Genomic DNA, 21749 nt, shown 5'->3' with positions numbered 1-21749 from the left:
TGACTTTTTTTGTCATCAAACTCCATAAAGGATTATTTTTTTCAGACGAGAAAAAATATTTTTTCAATTTTTTTTTTACATCCGAGAAAATAATGGCCAGCAAAATGAAGAAGGTTTTCACAGCTGAGGGGGTGCTGGATATATTGACCACTGATAACAGTGCTAACCTCTTTCCTATCGACTCTTCGTCTGATGAGGAAGATTTAGTGTATTCATATGGAAATACAAGTGATCCAGATTTTGAAATTCCAACTTCAGTGAGGTTTGTAATCCATTTTGCTATATCTTTGTTTATTTTTGTACAATTCATAGTATATATGCTATGCCCATCAAACTTTTTGTGGGGTAAAACTGGGAGATGATACTTGAAGCAAATGATAATTTATTAAATTGTACTATTACAACTGAAAAGGAATACTTGAAATGAGAAACCAAAATCACAACATGATACATTTTTTTGTTAGAATTTTTATGAATAAGCATATTTTTATATCACATAATTTTCTTAATTATTTATGTTATTTGTGTAATTTTGTTAATCTGGGACCCAAGGCTGAATTTTGTACCACAAGCAAACAAATGTAGTATGACAATAAAAATCTTTGAATCCTTGAGTTTTTATTTCTTTTCCACATGTGATTTTATAGTGATGATGGTGATGATGAGGAGGATCCACAGCTATCTGGACAAGCATCCTCCAGTACATCTCGAGTGGGGCCATGTTCTTCTGCTTCCCCTGCACAGCCACATCCAGACCTTTTTCAGTGTAAAGATACACAGAAAAAAAGGAAACAAAAAGCCCCTCACACATCTGTGCGTCCGAAGCGGCATCGGAGTGATTCAGGACCAGAAGAACAATGGCACAATAGAGAGGATGAAGACCAAAAGCCACAACCACTCAGGTTTGTGCCAGCCAGGATGCCCGGGCCCACTTTTGACACCACATCTTCCTGGTCTCCACTCAGCCTCTTCCAGCTTTTCTTTAGTTCTTCTGTAGTCTGTGCATTGATTGACAACACCAATGCCAATGCTGCTAGAAGACTAAGGGCTGGAAGAAAGTTCATTTGGAAGGAGCTAACAGTGAAAGATTTTTACATTTTCATGGCGATCATCATTTTCACCAGTCTCGTGAGGGTGCATCATGCATCAGATTACTGGAGAAAGTCATGGCCATATAACTTCTCCTTCCCTGGAGATAAGATGACACGGTGTCGTTTTGAATCCATCTTGTGGTCTCTTCATCTGAGCAATCCTCAAGAAGATGAGGAGAATGAGAAGAAAAAGAACACGTCAGAGTATGACAGGCTTTTCAAGATCAAGCCACTGTACACCGATATTGTGACCGCCTGCCAGACCTACTTCCAGCCACGCCAGAAAATCTCCATTGATGAACAGATGGTTGCGTCCAAAGCCCGTAATAGCATGAAACGGTATCAGAAGGACAAGCCAACAAAGTGGGGCTACAAGCTTTTTGTTTTGGCAGACTCCTCCACAGGCTACACCTGGAATTTTTTTATTTACACCGGTAAAAATCTCTCCACCACAGGGCAGGGCCTGAGGTACTCTTCAGTGATGGACCTCCTTCCGTTCTCTTTGCTTGGCAAAGGGTATATGCTGTTTGTTGATCATTTCTACACCAGCCCCACACTTTTTAAAGATCTGAGTAGTAAAAACATCGGCTGTTGTGGAACAATAAGAAAAACCTGTGTTGGTTTTCCACAAACCACCAATAACGACCTGCCCAAAAAGGCTGAGAGGGGAGATATACGGTGGCTGAGGAGAGGTAACCTACTTTTTGTGAAGTGGATGGACACACGCGAGGTGACTATGTGCTCCACAGTCCACACAGCTTTCAGTGGAAAAACTATCCAGCGGAGGGTAAAAAGTGGTGGTGTGTGGCAGACTAAAAGCATACCTGCTCCTGATTCTGTCATCGATTACAATAAACACATGGGTGGTGTGGATTTGTCCGATGCACTAATCAGCTATTACAGTGTACAGCAAAAGTCCATGAAATGGTACAAAAAATTTTTCTACCATTTTATGGACATTGCAACAGTAAATAGTTTCATCCTCTACAAGGAGCTCTTGAAACTGAGAAAGGATCCTGCCTCCACCGGTACAGCCGACCACAAAAAGTTCAAAGAGCAGCTTGCTGAAGAAATGCTTGAGTTTGCGGAGTGCTCAACACCATCCTCACCACCACCTCAACCACTGACATGCATGCCAGAATTTTATGAAAGTGCTGACGACAATCAAACCCGGAAGTACTGCAGGAGATGCAAGGATGCTGGCTTTGCAAGGGTGAAGACACCCATTTATTGCAGGAGGTGCCAAGTCCCTCTGTGCCTTTCATCCACAAGAAACTGCTTCAAAGAGTGGCATGATGCTAAATGATGAGTGGTATGATGTAAATATGTAAATGAAGATGATGTTCTTATCAATAGGCAATAGGTTATGAGTAATTGTTGTTTACAACTGTGCTGTCACAGTGAGGGTTTGTTTTTGTTAGTTCAAAAGGGTGTGTCAGTGGCAGAGATATGGAGTGTGCAACCAATATATGGAGGCTTTAGTCCTCGACATGGCTGTGTCAACATGTTGACCTTTGCTGCATGTCTTCCTCCTCTTTCCCCCACTTTCCATATGTTTATAGTCAAACAAAAGCCACTAGAGCCACAAAAAAGAAAAAAAAAGCCCTATTGCTGTTGCATTGTTATTGTAATGTAATTGTGAGATATCGGTTTCTTCCTGTGATCATATCATTTAACAAATTAGTTTTCATTGCTATTTGCATGTTCATTGTTATATAAATGTATTTGAAATTGTTAGGTAAATTATATTATTATCAACTATTTGTTTTATATGTTCTTAGTTTAAGTATTATTTGTTTTAATCATACCTTTTAAGAAATGTTTCTGTGTTGTTAATCACTCTGCTTTCCTTTCTCAGAGGGCCTCTCTGAAGAAGAGCAGTGACATCAGCTCTTCACAGAACGCCCTACTTTGACCTCTTAGATAGCTATAAAACCATCGCTATGAAGATTCACAACTTGTCCTGTTTGATCCTGGGTCAGGAACTAGATAAGCTAGTGTGAGATAGATTGTGTTGTTAGTTAGTGATAATCTTGGCGCTGTGACTGTGTGATGAAGTGTTATTCCCCTCCCTTTAGAGTTACAGCGCTCTCTGTGATTAGGGATCCTAAAGACAATATAAAAAGAGAGGGGCAGGCAAATGTGCTTCAGAGCAGTAGGAGATTTGTAACTGAAAGCACATCTCTGTCTGTTCTCCTCGCGAGTAATGAGAATCTAACTTTCTCTTGTCTTTTCTGTGTTATTTGCTGTGTTTAATAGGTGTCAACTCTGACATAATTGTTGTTGTGAGTAAATCTGTTCCATTTTCAGACTATTGCAATTTGTCTATTTTTTCTCTTTTTATGAATGAATGCAATGTGGATTTTTCAAAGGAAACCCCAAAAACAATTATTAGATGTAATTACTTATCTATGACAAGTAATCATTTATTCTATGATAAGAATAAATGATTGAAACAGATTCTACAGAAAAAAACCTGAGAAAGTTCAAATGGCACAAATTGTGCCAAAATGGCTAATTTGGAAGGTTCGCCTAGATTTTCATCAAGTATTGCCTCTCTAGAACTCTTATGATTAATTTTTTTAATGAAACTTGGCACAGTAAAAGGTCAGATTGTGTAGTGTTGTTTACTACATGTTTTAGATTTCATCTGCATGCTTTGAAAGGAATCTTCCTATATTGAACTGTATTTTTTTTTAGGCGGAAATAGATATTTTGCTTAATTTCTGCTGTGTATCATATTAATTCACTTTCCTCAGTAACAGGCAGGGTGTTTTTTTAGAGCTGTACCATATTCTCTAGGGTCTTGCCTTTATTTTGATACAAAAACAATTAAAAATAAACTCTGTAGTTCTTGAGATACATTCAATTCATTTTGGGCGTGTTATTTTCAGCCATATTTCTCAAAAACAGGCCATGAGTCGGAGAGGTTAAAAGATCAGTGGATTTTCTCTAATTCCAATCTTCCCATCAGTTCAATTAATCTGCTTGAAAAGCAATACTTCTAATAAAAAACTTATCACACATTTATAAAAAAACCCCTCAGTTTTCTGTTGAGAGGTGATAATTACAAAATACATCGTTGAAAATGATTTGAACAAAGGTAACACTATTAGCTATGTTAATAATTGAATAGACTTGATTCTTTTTTTTTTTGGTCACATTAGTTTCACACACATTACATTTGTGCTCCTGGGTTCCAAGGAGAAATTAAAGTACAGCTGTGTCTACAGTTTTTCTTGTCATGTGTTGGTTTAAACTTTGGTGTAATTTGCTGATGATTTTTACCTCTTAAACTCAGATCCAGTTCCAGCTCAAAAGGAGACATATTTTAGGAAAAACGTAAATGGGCAGAGTATTGTCTTAAAGCTTTAAGCTATTCTAAATTGCTTTTAATTTTGCTTTAAAGAAGCCAGCATTTTTTTTTCCTGAACTTGATTGATATTTCACCAGGAGTTCCTAAATTTTTAAAAAGGAGTTTGGTTGATTTTCTGTCTGGACTTTGGCAGCATATGTTTTGTGCACAGTGTGCAATTAAAATAAAAAAGAGGGCAAATGGAGGATCAAAGGAAGTTGCTCCAGCAAATTACAGTGTCTGAAACTAATGTTATATGACAAATAAGTAAAATAAAAAAAAAATAAAAAAATAAAAATAAAAAAGCAAGGAAGTTCAACAGGATCTGGGGAGATTATTTTGTTGATTATCTCCTATTTTCAAGCTTTAAGAAAAGTATGCCTTAGTATTTGCTGATTCACCTATGCTCAGATTTTTCGGTGCAACATAACTCAAAAATTACTAATTGCACATTTGCCTCTTCATGGAGATTTTTATAGAGCAAAATATTCAAAAGAAAATGCATCTTTGGAAGCTGAAAATACCTAGGCGCACTGCTACTTAACACGCTATTGGCTGGCGTTTGCAAAGCAGCCAATCCACGAGCCCCATTCATTTTCCTTGGCGTTGATTGGTTGTACCCGCGACAGCGGAGATGAGGAAGACTGTAGTGTAGCTTCAGCAGCAGCGCTAAGATGGTTTTCTCTGTGCGCGTTAATGCCTATTTAGATATGTTTGGTGTTTGAACAACTAAAATACATAGTTATAAGTATTTCAAGTGTTCGCAGAGTTTAGGTATTCGGGGCTAGCTGGGGTCCCTAACCACCATGAAAATGTGAGGTTTAATCAGCTTGTTATTGAAGAAATACTTTTTTTTTTTTTTTTTTTTGGTCTGTAAAACTCTGTTTCCATTCATATAGACGTAGGTGTATGTTCTTACTGTGCTAATTGCTGTTTTAAAATGACCGTTTAAAATGTCAACTCTACAATCATTTTGGTCTTTATTTTAATATGTTTGTGAAAGTTTGATTTGCTCACTCCTGTCAGTATGTCACCTCTGCTTCAAAGATAAATAAGCACATGCTGTTCTTCTTTCTTTGTTTATTACAGTTCCTAAAGAGAAACTGCAATAAGCTAAATCTGGTATCTGCAGGTCACATTAACTGAAGATTTGATGTTTGCCACAAAACTTTAATCTCTACATTTAGGCCTCTTTTTATCTGCAAAATGCAGCTGGGAAAAATGTTCAGGCCATTTCCACCATGTATTCATTCAAATTCTATTTTCTTTGGTATAAAATCCGCACACTCTCTCCTGGGAACTATCTGACTCTTTAGCAGCTAATCGCTCCATTGTGCCTACCCAGCTTCTGACTTTGGCTGGTGTTTGGTGATAAGCATATGGTCTGCAGTTAGTTATACAAGGTATTCTTTTATCAGAAACATCTGACCATTTCTGCCAGAAACCACATTAGACCATGCGTACAGTAGATCAAACAGCTGCAGGCTAAAATACTGAAGCACTGAGCTGAAAGGCTCCTCTGCAAAGCTGGAGAGGCTACAAAACCAGCTAATAATTCTCTGTCAAAGATGCCACCTGAAGTGTTTTCGGTATGTTTGATGCGTGCAGGAAGAAACAAGCAAAGACACACAGTTTAAGTACTTTCTTTCAGAGGTTCTGTAATGCTTCCACCGTGATGTTTTCCCACAAATCGTTAGGTGACATCACTGTGTGAATTAGAAGGAAAAGAAAACCCAGGGGAGAAGAGATGACCTGTTTCTGCACCTCTGTATTTTCTGGCTTTCTTTAGTTCCCAGGCTAAGTAAAGGAACAAACGATGACTACATGGTACAGTGAATAATTATGTTTTAACTGCATGCATGCCATCAAGTCTGAATTAGCGCTGAGAGTCCAGAGGCAGCTGAAGCATCAAAACAATGCTCAGGGGTAAAATCACGATAATAATTTATGTAATTTTTGTAGTACAGAGGTGGAAAACGCTGCTGTAAAAACAGCTTGTCTTAGCAGCGTACTTTCTTTGTGTCTAAAGAGCATGTGAGCTTTCATTGACATGGTCAGGTGAGCATGAAAAACTAATGCACAAGTAATTACCATGGTCAAAACAGTTGCTCACTGCTTCAAGCAGATTTACTGAATTCATTAGAGACATCTGAGACAGAACGGGGCTTTAATCGCACTGACAGTCTGTTTGTTTCTCATCACCTCCAGTCACAATTGAGAGTATGTTTCTTTTTCTTGCTTTTTGTTTTTCTTTATTTAAAGCTTTTTTTTTTTAAGTCCATTCGCTTTCTGTAGTTCCACGGAGAATCTAGTATCTTTTAAACGCTCAGTCCAAAAGAAGTGGGTGAGAATCTTTGGGTTGAAAAGGACACAGACTGATGGTTTCCCAAATGTTATTTTTTTTTTTAGTGTTTTTTTTTGTGGTTGAGCAAAAGCAATCTTTTGCTCAACCACAGATTGAGCAAAAGAAATGAATGAGCATTTTATTGCTCACATTCCTGAAGAGTTTGTGGTTTACAAAGAGGACGGTGTCATCTTGTGGATTATACCTGCCAATTAGATCAAATGAAGAGGTGGACTACCTTTTTCAGTGGAAATATGAAGAATCCTACCAGCATCTCAATGTTGTCATTGCCCTGTTAGATTAGAAGAAAGCTGGATTATATAATGGTTTTAAGAGCTGAAGACTGAGGCATGCAAATGCTGCCTCAGTCTTCTGCTACAGGATTACATACGTACATATTTTATAGACAGAAAGGAAGCAGACGGGGGTAAATGTCGGCCTCGGAGGCCCTGATGACAGGAGCAGAAGCAGGTCTGCATATTTTCACTGGTAGAGTCATTAAAATGGACCAACAGCAGACCCTTGTCTGTCTGTCTCTCATCACTGTCCTCTGTGCTGGACAAGGAGACACGTCATGCAGCGCGAGTTTGGTCTCACATACATGTTCAAATTTTGACCTGCTCCTCTGAAATCTATCAGCTGGCTCTTTGTCAGCAGTAGCAACAATAAAAGTTTCTGTTAGCAGAAACTGGTGACTATATGATATGAGCTTGAAGCAGAATATCTAGAAACGCCAAGCAGAAGGGGTGACCATTAGAATATGATCATTTTAGATAACTTTATGTTTTTCATCCACAACACCAGCAGGATTTGATCTTAATTGTAGTGTGTTTTTAGTGTTTGCCTCAGACATGACCGCTTATGTCTGGTTGTAATGCCTTACTATTAGGCTGCCCCACATTAGTCACAGTCAAAAACTCATAAAATAGTAATGGGTGTGTTTGTGTTCCAAGTAGTATGTGTGAAAGAGGTGCTGCTTTGAAGCATGAGGGGACAAAAACAAACTGGAGGTTCCTCTGCAAGTACTGATTAAAACGTCTCAGGCTGCATTTCACTCCACTTTGAACAGCTGTCATGTTTTCCACAAGCGATATATAAATACACACAACTGAGGGAAGCAAATAAAACCATTGACTTTGTTTAATAGTTAATGAACTGTGTTAAATTTGATAGGTCTTAAAGACGAAGTTGGGTAAAACTGGGCAGGACTGAAACAATGCTGTCCTTAGACGAGAGAGGAAAATGGAAATACTGAGGCCGACCATGAAATCTACTTCCTGCTTTCCTTTGACTCTGTTCCTAACACACTTACAGCTGTGTGTTTCATCTTAGGTTACTGCATAACTGATCTGCAAAAGCACCAACGCCATTTGTCTAACTGATGATCATCTTAATAACTCTGAGGAAAAAAGGGGGGAAATGAACATCTGCACAATATTATGACCAAATCATTAGCTATACAACACATGTTTGAAGCAAAGAGGCCCGTCCACTTACATGTCTGCACAGACACGTAGACATGAATATCAACGGAAGGAGAGCATGTCGGAGTTTCTGCTGAAATGTTACAGAGAGTAAAAAGTCCTTCATGTTTTTGTGAAAACATCCAGCTAATGAAAACATGAAGACTGAAAACATGTGGTTCCAACATGGAACACAGATGAAATCTACATGTCTATTTTGCTGCTGAGCAGTTTGGAGACCTCTGCAGATCCTCAGTACTTCAGGCCTGAAGGAGGAGGATCTAAGCAGTAGAAAAAAGAAAGGAAAAAAAACATGACGTTACACTTGTTATTTTAACTTTAAATTTGTCTTTCTGTTAAGCTGTAAAACATCTTGTGCAAACAAAGTGACACGGTGGATCTTTGTTTATTCTGCTGCAGAAAATTAGGCCATCCTTTCACAAATGACAGCAGGAAGACGTTAACTCCAGGACAAATGATGTTTATGATTAGACAAAAATAACCCTGCAGTGTTTTCGTCTTTCTGTCATCAGTCTGTTTCACGAACCCACTGTTCTTTACACTTACCTCATCCTGAACAAAATAGAATGACCATTAAACAAAAATACACTTTTTTTATTTTTTTAAATTAAAATACTTGTACTTGATGTTCTTGACAAAACATTTTTATTTTATTTTTTATAATAATGCATTTTTTATTGACAGTAATAATGGCATTATTAGTTTGTTGTAAGTTAAATTTAATCAAGAAGTTGAAAATTAGTGGCCTTTTAAGCACCTGTGCAGAAATTCAAAATGTAATTATTTATCTATATATTGGTGATTTCAAGAATCCAGATGATGGAATATCAAAATGTGGGAAAATTATCCAAATTTGGTATCTGAACTGATGGTGAAATATGATCATTGTTTCTATTAAGTAACTATCATTTTAACAGACATGTTTTTAACATTACTTCATGAGGAAAACGGATGCAGGTTGCTGAAAAAATAAAAGGAAGACAGAAAATGTTCATGCTCTGACAACAATCAGAAAAAAAGGACAGAGGCAGATCTATCTGTGTAAGAGAAGCTGCAGAATCATCCTGTGCAGCTTTCTTGAAATCCATCCATTTTCTCTGATCTCCCTTTGACTCCTCCTGTCAGACAGACATCTAAAACAGACCAAATAAAGGTTTGGAAGAACATTTTTTACATTAAACAGGACTTCTTCAGTCTTTGGGACACTGATAAGCATGGCTTTTATTGGTTGTTTTACAGCCATAAATATGAAAATAAGCTACAAAATAAAAACAGTCTGTGAGATCCAGACCTTCCTACTAGGATCTGTCACAAAACTTTCAAAGCATCTTTTTCTTTTTTTATAGCTTCCACATGTTAGACTCTGACATCCTCTTTTGCTGTTTTGTGTCCATTCACCCCTTTCTCCCAGTCACACACATTACAGTTTAGGCATCTACACTTTTTTTCCTGCAGAGGTGTTACAGTTCCCCAACTTTTCATAACTTGACCACTAATTACTTTAAAGTCGGTTTTTAAATTTGAGCAGAAAAAGTTGTAGCCAGATCAGGAGTAAAATCCTGCCAAAGAAACATATTAAGTGTTGCGATAATCCACTAAAAGACAATTTCAAAAATCAGAACTGATGCTTGAATTTCAAATGTTAGTTCTTTGGTGGTATTTACTTAATAAGCCTTATGTTAACAAATGATTTACAGAGAATAAACTCTCAATTTCCTTAACCTCTGACCTCACTGATTTCTTTCAGATCCCTCTTTGATATGACCCAGGATTGATCAGAACATCTGTGGAAAGCTGATCTTCCCTTCTTGGATGTTGGTCATAATTCACTATTACAACACAAACAAGACATTCAGCACTTGCATTCCCAAAGGTAACCTGAGATATTTAGACCTGGCAATGTTTAACTCTGGCACTCAGCTTTCATTGCTGAACGTCGGGGCATATGTTTCTCTGATAAAACCTTTATGTCTTACAATTCTCTGTTTGTAATTATTCTGCAAAATGCTGTGTTTAATTTGGAGGAAAAAAAAAAAACAAAACTGTTGGCTGTGATATTGGCACGCTGATGTACTTGTCCAAACACAAAAGCTCTTTTGACTGTTATGCATACCTATGTCTCTTCTTTGAATCGACATCTGTTAGTAATCCAACAATCTCTGTTACTAGATGGACACAGTGTGTTTGTGTTTTTAAATGGTCCAAGAAAAGTTGACGTGGAAACAGTTTTATCACTTGTATTTTATAGAAAACAAAATCTGTAAATTTGTGTATACTTGATTAAGCAGGTTTAATTTTCTACATCTTGGCTTTAATGGGTAACTGAAAAAAAAAATCTGAAATGTTAAGATGTCAGTCTCCAAAACATGGTTCTTTGATGCACAGTCTGAGCACCATTAACTCATTGTTTATTTATTTCCGTCTTTAGGTCATTCGTTTATAGTAATCACTCTAGCTAGTTATGTAAGCATTGTTATGAGCTATAAAACTTTAGACGACTGTAATATTTATTCCTTGTTGAAATAAACCAATTCTGCCTTTTGACCAATTTATTGTAACAAGGTCACAATAGATGACTTCAGGGTTTAGCATAGACTAATTTGTCTTTTTCTTTGCCCGTTTATTGACTTGAGCTGGAGTTAGAGGCATTTTCACAGTACTGCCAAACACTTCCCCAAAGTGGAATAGATTTTCATTCCCCCCCCTTTTTTTTTTTTTTTTTAGTAATAATTTACATGTGATTATATTAAGAAAACATCACAATTTCACTTTAAAGTTGTGATTTTTTTTACAATAACATATATTTGATCACGTAGAAATCATTGTTTATACAAGCAAAAAGAAAAAAAAGTTCTTGACTCCCCCTGGCGGCCGCGACAGGTCATGCTTCACCGGTAACATTAGTTGCCGCATTTAATACTTAAATATTTTATGTATTAAAATATTGAATTATTTACTTCAATACTTTTTAGGTTTGAAGCAATCTAAAAACCTCTGTGAGAGAAAATATGGCATTGAAATAAAATTGAACTTTGCTATTTTTATTGCAAAGCCAAATTTGTGATAAATTGAATTTTATATTTTATAACAACTGAAAAAAAAAAATATGACACGTGCCTGGAAAATACATAATTCACATCCCACCACCTGCAGATGGGATAAGGTAACCATCAATTCTTTTGTGCACTTTTTTTTACCGTAGAAAGTGAGATCTTAATCGGGAATATTTTTTCTTCTCTACAGGAACTAAAGAAGAAGGGTAGAATGTGATTTTATCAGCTCCTTTAACAAAACCTAAGACTGAAACGTTGTCAGTTTTCATTATGGTCCACAAAGACGCTGCTGCACTCTAGTGGAGGCCAAGTTTTTAGACTTAAAGTAAGTGGAAAGAAAAATTACTTTGCGGTTGAGTCATTTTGCAGAGAAAATTCTAAACCTATTTCTCTTCTAACAAAGACAGTAATAGAAAAATCTGAAAGTGGAAAACTAAGATTTTGTCTGACAAAAGTTGCATTTTCACCTAAATTCAGATAGGACTTCAAAGTTTCAATGAGCAGGTCAAACAGAAAGTTTTTATTTATTCTGACGTAGTTCTCTGTAGCTTCATTTGTGAAAGTACTGTTTTTTTTTAAGTCAAATTACAATCATTTAAAAAAATAGAGTAACACAGATGTTTCGTTTGCAATATGTATTGCTTAAAATTTACTCCATATTTTAGCCATGACTGAAAATGATTAACCAATTTGATTGCAGCACAGAGATATATTGAGCACTGGTGAAATCACTGCAGTCTATCAATCTGGAAAAATAATGGCAGTGAGAGAGGGGCAGGTGTGCTTTAATCTTCTATTCTTCTGTCTACTATCACAACCTCCAAAGAAAAACACCATTACATTGAATCAATACAGCCTCACTTGTAAAAAAAAAAAAAAAAACAAAGCAGAAAGGGGACGGATGAAATCATCCTCTTCTTCCAACAAATCAGCTCTAACTCATGTATTTTCCAGGACGAGGGAATATCTTGTCTGGATGTGGATAAACTCTTCGAAGGGTTAGAATACGCCAAGTAACAACTTGTTCTCATATCTAAAAGCAGTGAAGGGACAAACGGAAGCAAGACATTTTTTAAGAACGCCAGTCACGATTGAGACACGTGTACATCTCCCTCCATTGTGATGGAGGTACTGATATTTGTGTCCCAGTCAAAAAATTTGACTTGTTCTTTAAACTCTCACTACACTCATCATCCAGTAGGTGTCCCTACACTGCAAGTATTTTCTAGAAAATAAAAGATCCATAATTCAAGCTGTAAATAATTATTTCCCAGCACATCTCCTATACAGAAGAGGTTTTGGATAAAATAAAAGGTTGATGTCAGCAGCACGCGTACCACCAGCCAGCTGCTCAGTTCTTCCACCAGACCAGATTTAAATTAAAATAGATGGCCTTTAAAGGCTTTCTAAGCTCTGTCGTCTCTCTTCTTTAAAACTACTGCAATAAAGCAGAAGAAGAAACGAGAAACGATTGAAAATTTACACTTTTATGTGTAAATACACATGAAAGCTCTTCCCTGTGTACATCCACATAAACATGGACATGATTTTCTGTTCTTCTTTGTATGTTCCCCCAGGTGTAAACCTGAGTAATGGATCCAATTAAACAGTTGCTGTAGCATAGAGCCCTTACATACCATAAGTAATAGTAATGATCAAGACAGTCAGCAGTTAATAGGCAATTCTCCAACCTCCTGAGACACTGAAGGCCTCCTGCTTCCCCCAACCACCTAATAAGGGCGCATGTTGCAGATTTGTTATTCCTAATTGTCTTTGGTTTCATTCTCAATAACACAGAGAGCATCAGTGAGTCTATATGCAGCGTTTGTCTTTGTGAAGCCAGAAATACTATTGGTTATTTCAAAATGGTGACGTCAGAAAATCTATGAAATTAGATTTTAAGATACAGGCGATACGATGCATTGTTCGATTTATTTCTGCGCGCTCCAGGAAATACTTTGCTGAGCATTTACTGCTAAACAATGAGCTGAGCTCAAAGCAAAGCTCGGCAGAGCTAATGAAAACTTGTAGATTTCTCCCTCAGTTTATCATTGCAACCAACCTCCTTCACATTGTTTTCAGATTGTGTCTGACAAATTGCTCCTGTACAAGTATCGATTGGTGCATCCTTCAATGCTGACTGTTAAAAACAAAGGTTTCAAGTACTCTGCTATCGACTGTAATTACTACGACAGCCGACTGGAAACAACAGTTGAATTGAACAGGATTTCATGGCAGCTTGTCAGCACTCATCTGAAAATCTGTGCCACAAATCTCCTTAGACGGGATTGTTGTGTTAGCTCTCCGAAATGTTTTCACATTTTAAACATTTTAAACATATTGTTTTAATCGTCTTTGGAGAAATAAGTCAAGACATCTGGAAGCGAATTGTGGAGTTGCGCAAGTGAACACGCAACAACTGTCTGGTTTGGTTTGATTGTTTTACATTTGGGAAGTTTTAAGGGCTCACTGAATGGCACCATTTTAAATGTTGATGCATTTCCTGATTAATCTTGACATTTTTCCTGGTTTTAAAACACGTCTTCTCTGTCTTTCTAGCCGTCCTGCACACCGTAAGCGATGCTGCTCGTCTGTCACTGTCCCAGCAGAGGGGTGAGGCAGAGAAGAGGCCATCTGGACTGGGTCAGGCTGTAGCAGCGACCACACGGGTCGTGGCCAGAACTCCCTTCCAGATCATAATAAGAGTTGTGGTGGGAAGAACCACGACTGCAGCTATGGGAACATTTCCCCACTACAGTGGGACTCTTTCTTCCCATGCACCCCCTTCCTTCCGCTCTGCGGATCTCACTTTCTTCACACCTCTTGAGATACTTCTGTGTGTACATGAGTTGATAAATCCTTTTTTGTGTTGCCCCATTTATCCGGGCTTTGTCTGTGTAGTGCTAGCTTAGCTTCATTCAAGAAGAGAGCAGCGTATCTGTGATGAGGGAACATTTGGGAAAAGGGCTTTTGTTGCCGATTTGAAAGAGTCTGACAATTGGTGGCACACTGATAGGGAGCAAACAACCGTCAGTGCACATTCACAGACACACAATGTCCTGCCAGATATGCACGCTGCAACACTCAATGCTCACCCACACATACGTGCGAGGAGAGATCCGCTTTGCTCCCAAAAAGTCCACCACTGGTGAAACAAAAACGACAATTCAGCCTTTTAATCATGCATTTCCATAACACTGGGTCAGTTGCTAGTACACTTCTCTTTCCTCTCTAGCATTGTGGAAATGTCTTTGCACAGTGAATACAGTGCTCTGTTTGGTGTCTGACACTCTTGACCTGCATTCTTTTTTTTGGACCTGCATCCCTTCTGGCCCTCTTTAGCGCTTTGAGAAAGTCCCCACTGTGTAAGGGAATCCCGGTGAACACCTCTCTATGTTCGCTCCTCCCTTACTGTGAAAGATAATAAACTCATAAGAGAGTAGATCACACTTTTTCACATCTATCATTTCACATCTAACATTGCTTTGTGACAGAGACAGCACTGAGAATGGAAAAGGAAGTAGAAATTACAGAGTGACAGTAATATCCTGGGTGTCGATCAAAAACCTTGGACTATTCTGCCACTTGGTGGTCTTGAAACAGAATGTGGTTAAGTTGCACATGGCCTTCATCTCTGGCAGGAGGAAAAGGAAAATGTCTCTGTCCTTGCCCACTCAATCCGTGCATTGATCTAGCTCTGGACGACGGAGAAGTCTATTATGTTGGAGATTACCGTTGAAGCTTTTTGTATGCCGTCCTTGTGTTGGCGATTCAGCCGACAACTCATTAAGTGCTCAGAAGCCCGAACTCTGACCTGAATGCAGCACAGACATCATCTTCAATCAAACAAAACATCTCATTCTCCCTCATTGTCTCACCTTTAACCTCTTCCTCTGCTCTTTTTATCTCCTTCTGTTGCTCACATTCACCTTCTCGTTGCAGCCAGTCCCCTTCTCTATCTGAGTTTTTTTTTTTCTACTAAAACGGATACCAACAATATGTCAGAGAAAATTTCATCTGAATTTATGCACATTGTGTCAGATTACAACAACAAACACATAATGACCAGATCACAGAACTCTGTATTTGTGAAGTGGGAGAAAATGACACACAGAAATCATATTGTTTCATCACGGGGGTAGATTTACATTGTTGCCTTTAGCTAAAGACTCAAACCACAATGAATGTAAGGGCATTCGTTTATTAATAAACTGCATTGATGTACTGTTAAAACACATATCTCAACATGTTATAACTTTTCTGTTACAGTTATGTTACAGCTCTTGACTCATAATAGGACTGAGAATATGCAAGAAGGTTGGAAGCTCAAAAGTGACCACAAAGCAGCAGAGAATGCAACTTAACTCAGGCATCAGCACAATGGAGACCAGAGACTAAAGCAGGGATAGCTACCTCTGCAGCTCGAGTATGATCTCAAAGGATGAAGCTGGATGTGCCATTTTTATTCTGTGAGTAGGTGGAGGAAATCAGGAAAAAAAGTTGCCTGAAAACAGGTGCTTAACATGAATGGAAGACAGAATCTGCATTGAAATGTTCTTCCTTCATTTAGCTCAGACACAGAGACAAAACAACGTAGAGAGCTATATATGTAGTGACAGGTCAGCGTTTGGACACAACTCCAAAGTTAGTGAGAACATCAAAAGGTGAGATAGCTTAAATTTAAAATGTTTGCTGGGCCAACAATTTGATCGCCACACAGAGTTTGTATTATGATTATTTTTTTAAAAAGAATGACACAGGGTAAATTTCCCATGCAGATTTAATGTGAAGTGCTGAATGCCAACAACACCTCCTGTCGTCCTGCACCGCCAGGTATGTTATAAAAACCTGCAGCTGTGTGGAGTATGACTGTCTTCGCTTGTTATTTATGTGAATGGCCGGAGGGAGCTCAGATGTGGCTTGTCTTTGTAAGTTTATGGTGGAAATATTTTGGGAAAGAGGCCATAAAAAGTAAAAAAAAAAATAAAAAGGACATTTAAAGAATGCTCTCTTACCTGAGAAACTTTGTTGTGCCTAATTTGTTGTCTTGATGCTCTTCCTCAAGTTTGGGTTGTTCTGTGCATTAAATAATAAAAAAAATGTTTCTTAATCCAGTGGCAAAAAGGGTTATATTGGTACTCTGTAAATGATTATTTTCCCCCAGTGAAGCTCACTCATGTTTCCTGCATAGCAATCTTTGTAGTAAAAATGCTCACTATTTTATTTTTTTCTGGTAAGTGGTGAAAATCATACCAAGATTGTGATATTTAATTCACTCAAAATGTTTAGATTTTTATTTATGTTTTTTTACATTAGTGACCTTTACTCAGTAAGTCGACGGGAAGAAGGACATGCAGAAAATAAAAGTATAACTAAGGAGCTGTATAAAAATGTGCTACAATTTAAACTGTCTTATCTTGTTTTGCATAAACAAGCTATTCACTGCTTGTACTTTCCCTGTCAACCTCACCTTTTTCTGAGAACGGTATTTTGACTGCCAGCCATGGATGTCAACACGAGCAATTCTTTTTTTTTATTTAATTGGATGTCAGCTGTAAATGGAGCAGCAGGGAGTCTGTTGATGTTTTCTGGTTGCTGTAATTTAAATTTTTTCTCACCAGAAACGATACACAGTCAGTGATTGAATAGCTGCATGTCAAGATACACATAAATGCTCAAAGTATTGAGGAAACAATTTTATTTAATACTGCAAAGTGCTTTATGTTTTCCATGGTATAGTTAGGACAAGGTATTATATATATATGTTAAAAAGATGTGCAGTTTTTTCTCATTGACATTATTTCAGGCAAAACCTGTCTTATTTTACGACAGAAGTATTTCAACATGTTAAATACAGGAACATTGGGAAATATATATATATACATTTTTAGATTTTTTATAATTTCAAATTCAGTATCCAGTAAGAATTTTGTTCCTTCTAACAAAGACTGTACAGATTGTGATGTCTTGGCTTATACAGATTTACCTGAAACATCTGAGAGAAAAAGTTTTTTATTTTTATTTTTTATTTTTTTATTCAGCATAAAATATCTGGCTCACTTCTAGGAGTTTTTAGTGTCTTGTCTCTCATATTAATTAGCTAAGTTGTCCATTAATTCACCTTTCAGAAAGAAGACACGAGAAAAAAAAATAATTTTAAGCTGTTAAATTGGCTCATCATCACATTGTGTCTGCCCTGTAGTTATAGACTGCTATGGAAATTAAGAACATGATTAATAAATACCTTTGCTTTGATACCTTTTAATTTTTCTAATTGATTTTCACCGCAGCCCAATGGATGAGGGTCCAGAACTAGTTGGTCGATTTTTGTTGCGTTCTGGTCAGGGCCAATTGATTTTATGACGAGGTTAAATCCCCAGGACCAAACCGATCAATTAATCATGATTGATTTCCAATTGCCAGGGCCTGGGGAGTGTAAGATCCCCCTTTATTACATTTGGGACGTACAGGATAAGCCTTGAAGAAATCTGTAGCCATAATGATTTCCTACAAACAGTGAAGGCTATTTAATGTAATAAAGAGTGACTTTCGTCAGTTTAATGCATCACACATTTTGATTTTGTAGAGAAAAAGACTGTAGTGGTGATGTTTTTGAGGTCTTATGTGAGTAGGGTAAAACGTCATGAGACGATGATTAAATGATGGTATTTGATAAATGGCATTAACCCAGATCACAGTCCAGTATGTGGGATGTTTGGTAGGGATTCTGGCTTTGAACATGAGCAGGGATTGTATCTGTTATCTCTGTGTAATTTGTTACCACATGGAAATTACTGGCACTGCTGAGACCGGCCACATTTGGGTAAGGACTTCACAATTAATTTTATAAACTGAGAATATTAAAAGAAGTTACATAGAACATTTTTTTATGTGGTTTATTTTTGAAAATGTCACAATACATTAAAAGTAAATGAAGAAAATTAAATAAAGTAAAAAAAAAAAATCTAAAAAACAATAAGTGACATGAGATTTTCTACTTTTGATTCATTTATTTCCCAGCAATTCAGGTGAAGAACATTAAGCGGCTACCTAAGAGAAACTTTCACACATCATGCTGTCAAACTTAAACCTTAGGATCTGACCTAGCAAGGTCACAGGTTATTTGGAGTGACCTGCTAAAAGTAAAGTTTACCTAAAAGAGGGATTTTCTGTTCTGTCCAAAAGGTGGTAGTATTTTATAATAGTTTAATCATGCAGTTTAAACAAACCTGTTGAAAAGCTCTTTTATTTTCTTTAAATAAAATGCCCTACTTGCATTTTGATATTACACCCAACAGTTAAAGAAAGAAAGTCTGGTAACAAATGCTCCTTTACTCTCTCAACCTAATTAGTAATGTAGAAAAAGGTCATTCTTGTTATAATTACACCTGTGGTACTTTGTTCAAATCAGCTTGACCAAATGTACTAATTATTACTTTCTTTAATCATGCAGCTCCATGAAACTGTGATTGTTTTGTTCAAGTCAGAGACCATAGTCAGAGAAGAGGCCTCATAAAAGAACGGTGAGGATCAGATAGAAGTGGGCACACATTTCTCTGATTCTTCAAACATTATTATCATGCTGTAATTGATCATGAAGTGTTACAGACTAACTGATGACTCTGTGTTATGAAAATACTCATACATACTGAGCGGATGGAGATTATTTCTTGGTGTGTCACTATAGCAGCAGGATCTGTGTTATCGATTCATAACCAGGAAAAGAGAGAGAGAGAAATATCTGTGTTATTACCGTGTTCTTGAGAGGCATTATCTCTTCTGAAACTAACAGTGGCCCATTTATTGAAATGCAAATTTACAATCACACACATCGGCATATTTTTCATATTGAATATGAGCGGCTGAACTGTGACATGTTGTGTTGCTCCATATTCAGGTTTGAGGAGGTAAAATGTGATCAAAATCGGTGAGGGAGAAAAAATCCAGCTTCTGATGCATGTGAGTGTTGCATCTGTATGTTAAAACCTCCTTTCATCAGCAAAATTAAATGTGCATTTCATAATTTCTTTTGACTGCATAGAATAGAAATGCAGCAGAAGCAGGAAGGACATGAAAGAGGAAAGGGAAGTAAATGATGTCAGGGTCAGACGTGTGCTCCTCTTGAGACAGATTAATGCTCTGTTTTGTGACGGAATGAAAAATTATAAATCTATAGCAGAGTTTGCCCTCGCTTTCTCATTTTTCTTCTATGGATTTGCCTTTAGCAGGAGGATACAGTCGTTTTAGGAGTTAGACTGTGGCCGTTGAACCTGCTCCTCTTTGTTCTTTGTTGCAGAAAAAAAATCTGCATAGTCGCCGAGAACTAACAATTAAAACTAGCCAGCCTTGAATTCCAACTTCCCTTTCTCCCATCTCCATATGAAAAGTGCTGCCAGTGTGATGCACAATGAATTATTCAAGAACTGTCTTTGTGTGCCAGTGTACAGTATGTAAATCGTGGGAGATAGTTACGATAATTGAATAAAGGTGGAGGACCTTAACTGATTTAGGAGAAGAAGTAACTGCTTTTCTTAACACAGCTAAACACATTCATATGCTGATTAGTAAAACTCACTTCACTTGTTTTTTTAATTCACCAATCAGCCCTCTCTTACAGTCCACACACATCTGCTGCATGTTTAATTGCATTTGTGCACGACGTTGATTTTGCATTCATCTGCTTGTTAATGGTAGCTGACTATTCCAGCACCAACAGAGGAAATGAAAGGTCAGAAACACAAAGAGAGGTCATGTAATGAGCACCTTAAAGAGTTCCTTGTACTTGTGACACTATTTCTGACCTTTCCATCATCAATTGTAAGGAATCCAAAGCATGGATGGGATTACAAATCAGGAATGGAGAAAGCAAACATGGAAAACCCAAAACGGATAAGTTCTAATTTCTTCCTTTTTACGTTAAAACATAATTATCCATCTCCAAAAGGCATGGATATATGACCATCAAATTCACATTTGCATACCAACATTTCTCATACTCAGATTACTTAATTAATGATGACACAGCGCACATACTAACCATGTTATTTTTGTTATGTGAAACAGGGCCTTGACTTCTAATTTTCAAGTGTTTAGATTCGATTTAGTTCAATTCAATTCATGTATGTAGAGTCAATTCGCATCACGTCATCTCAAAGCGTCTCAATATATACACTAAGAAGCCAGAGTATTTTCATGTCATTTACACAACAACCTTGCATCCAGGCTTCCGGTGAGATAAAACCTTGTTTTTCTTGCTTCAGCTCAAAGTTTTCTTCTCTGAATGTTCACTGTCCCTCATGACTCTGTGTGAATACTAAATCTCAAAGACGGTTGTTGAACTCGGCGCATTAAAAATTCATGCTGCAGCTCTTTATCCTGGGACTTCCAATTATGCGGTGGACCACTAAATTGTGTTTGCATTTACAGTGTCATGAAAAACAAATTTGCTCCCCAGATTACATTTCAAAACTTTTTTTGTTTCTTTTTTCTTTTTGTGACCAAATTGAACCCAAAGACCCTATTCTGAGCAAAATGTGAGTAGCATCTTGCATCTTGGTTGAATGGTGAATTTTCAAGAGATGTAAAAGTTAAGTGAATCGAATAAAGTAGCTGCCAAACATTTAAATCCTTCTAGTTTTCATTAATAATATTACCTTCAATGATACAAACTCATAAGTAGTTGTTTCCAAAATAATTTAGTTGCAAGTTAAACGTCTTTTATTGCTCTCATGACAAATATTATTTTAAACCCAAACACATTTAAAAGAACCCATCCCATAAAACTTTGGCAAAATGAGATGTATAATAAGGATAATTATATAATAATGGCACTTCCACCTCCAATATTTACATAAATCAGAGTTGCTATGTGGATTGCAGTTTTCCCTTTTCCCTCCTTCCTCATTTAAATAGTAAAGCATTAAATATTAAATCATTCTTTATGCAGCAAAGCTTCATTTAAATCATTTCATTTCCCTCTGCTTGCCTGACTTTACTTCACCCCTTAAGTTAAAAATGAATCCTGGAAGTTTAAAGGCTTCCTTCCTTCATTCAGCTGTGTGAAAAGCTCAACCAGTCAGATGTACTCCTGTGCAGATCTTGAGGAATTTCTTTCTTAAAGCGCCTTTAGTTTGTGGTAAATCAAGATGAAAAAAAAAAGCTATAGTTACAAAATATACAGTAATATATATATAAGCGCACCTTTAATTTAACATCTATTCTTCTCCTCTGAACTTATTCATGTGAGTGAATTTAGAAAGAGAGCTCAACATTTCCAGACATTGATTGGGAGTCTTCTGGATACGTATGTCCAGACCGATCCTCCTCAAGTCCCTGAGACGCTACAAGCTACCAGCAGCAGCAGAGCATGCAGGAGGAATATTAGATGTTTATACAAAAACATAGCAAAATTCTTAGTGGTAA

The 21749-nt window shown here is 37.1% G+C and overlaps 1 protein-coding gene across 1 annotated transcript; it reads left to right on the top strand.

The window, feature by feature from the left end:
- Positions 1-10: 10 nt before the first annotated feature.
- Positions 11-21252, top strand: LOC106947002 (piggyBac transposable element-derived protein 4-like). The gene is made up of 3 exons (XM_015031754.1): positions 11-262; positions 648-2614; positions 21240-21252. Exons 1-2 carry the CDS (start codon positions 93-95, stop codon positions 2395-2397), a joined length of 1920 nt encoding a protein of 639 aa, XP_014887240.1. The 5' UTR covers positions 11-92; the 3' UTR covers positions 2398-2614; positions 21240-21252.
- The last annotated feature ends 497 nt before the right edge of the window (positions 21253-21749 follow it).

The sequence above is a fragment of the Poecilia latipinna genome, unplaced genomic scaffold (assembly GCF_001443285.1).
Source record: "Poecilia latipinna isolate Pla-1442-1.1 unplaced genomic scaffold, P_latipinna-1.0 Scaffold216, whole genome shotgun sequence".
NCBI classification, from domain to species: Eukaryota; Metazoa; Chordata; class Actinopteri; order Cyprinodontiformes; family Poeciliidae; genus Poecilia; species Poecilia latipinna.
The sequence above is the reverse complement of the archived record's forward strand: the minus strand, read 5'-3'. Positions and strand labels throughout refer to the sequence as shown.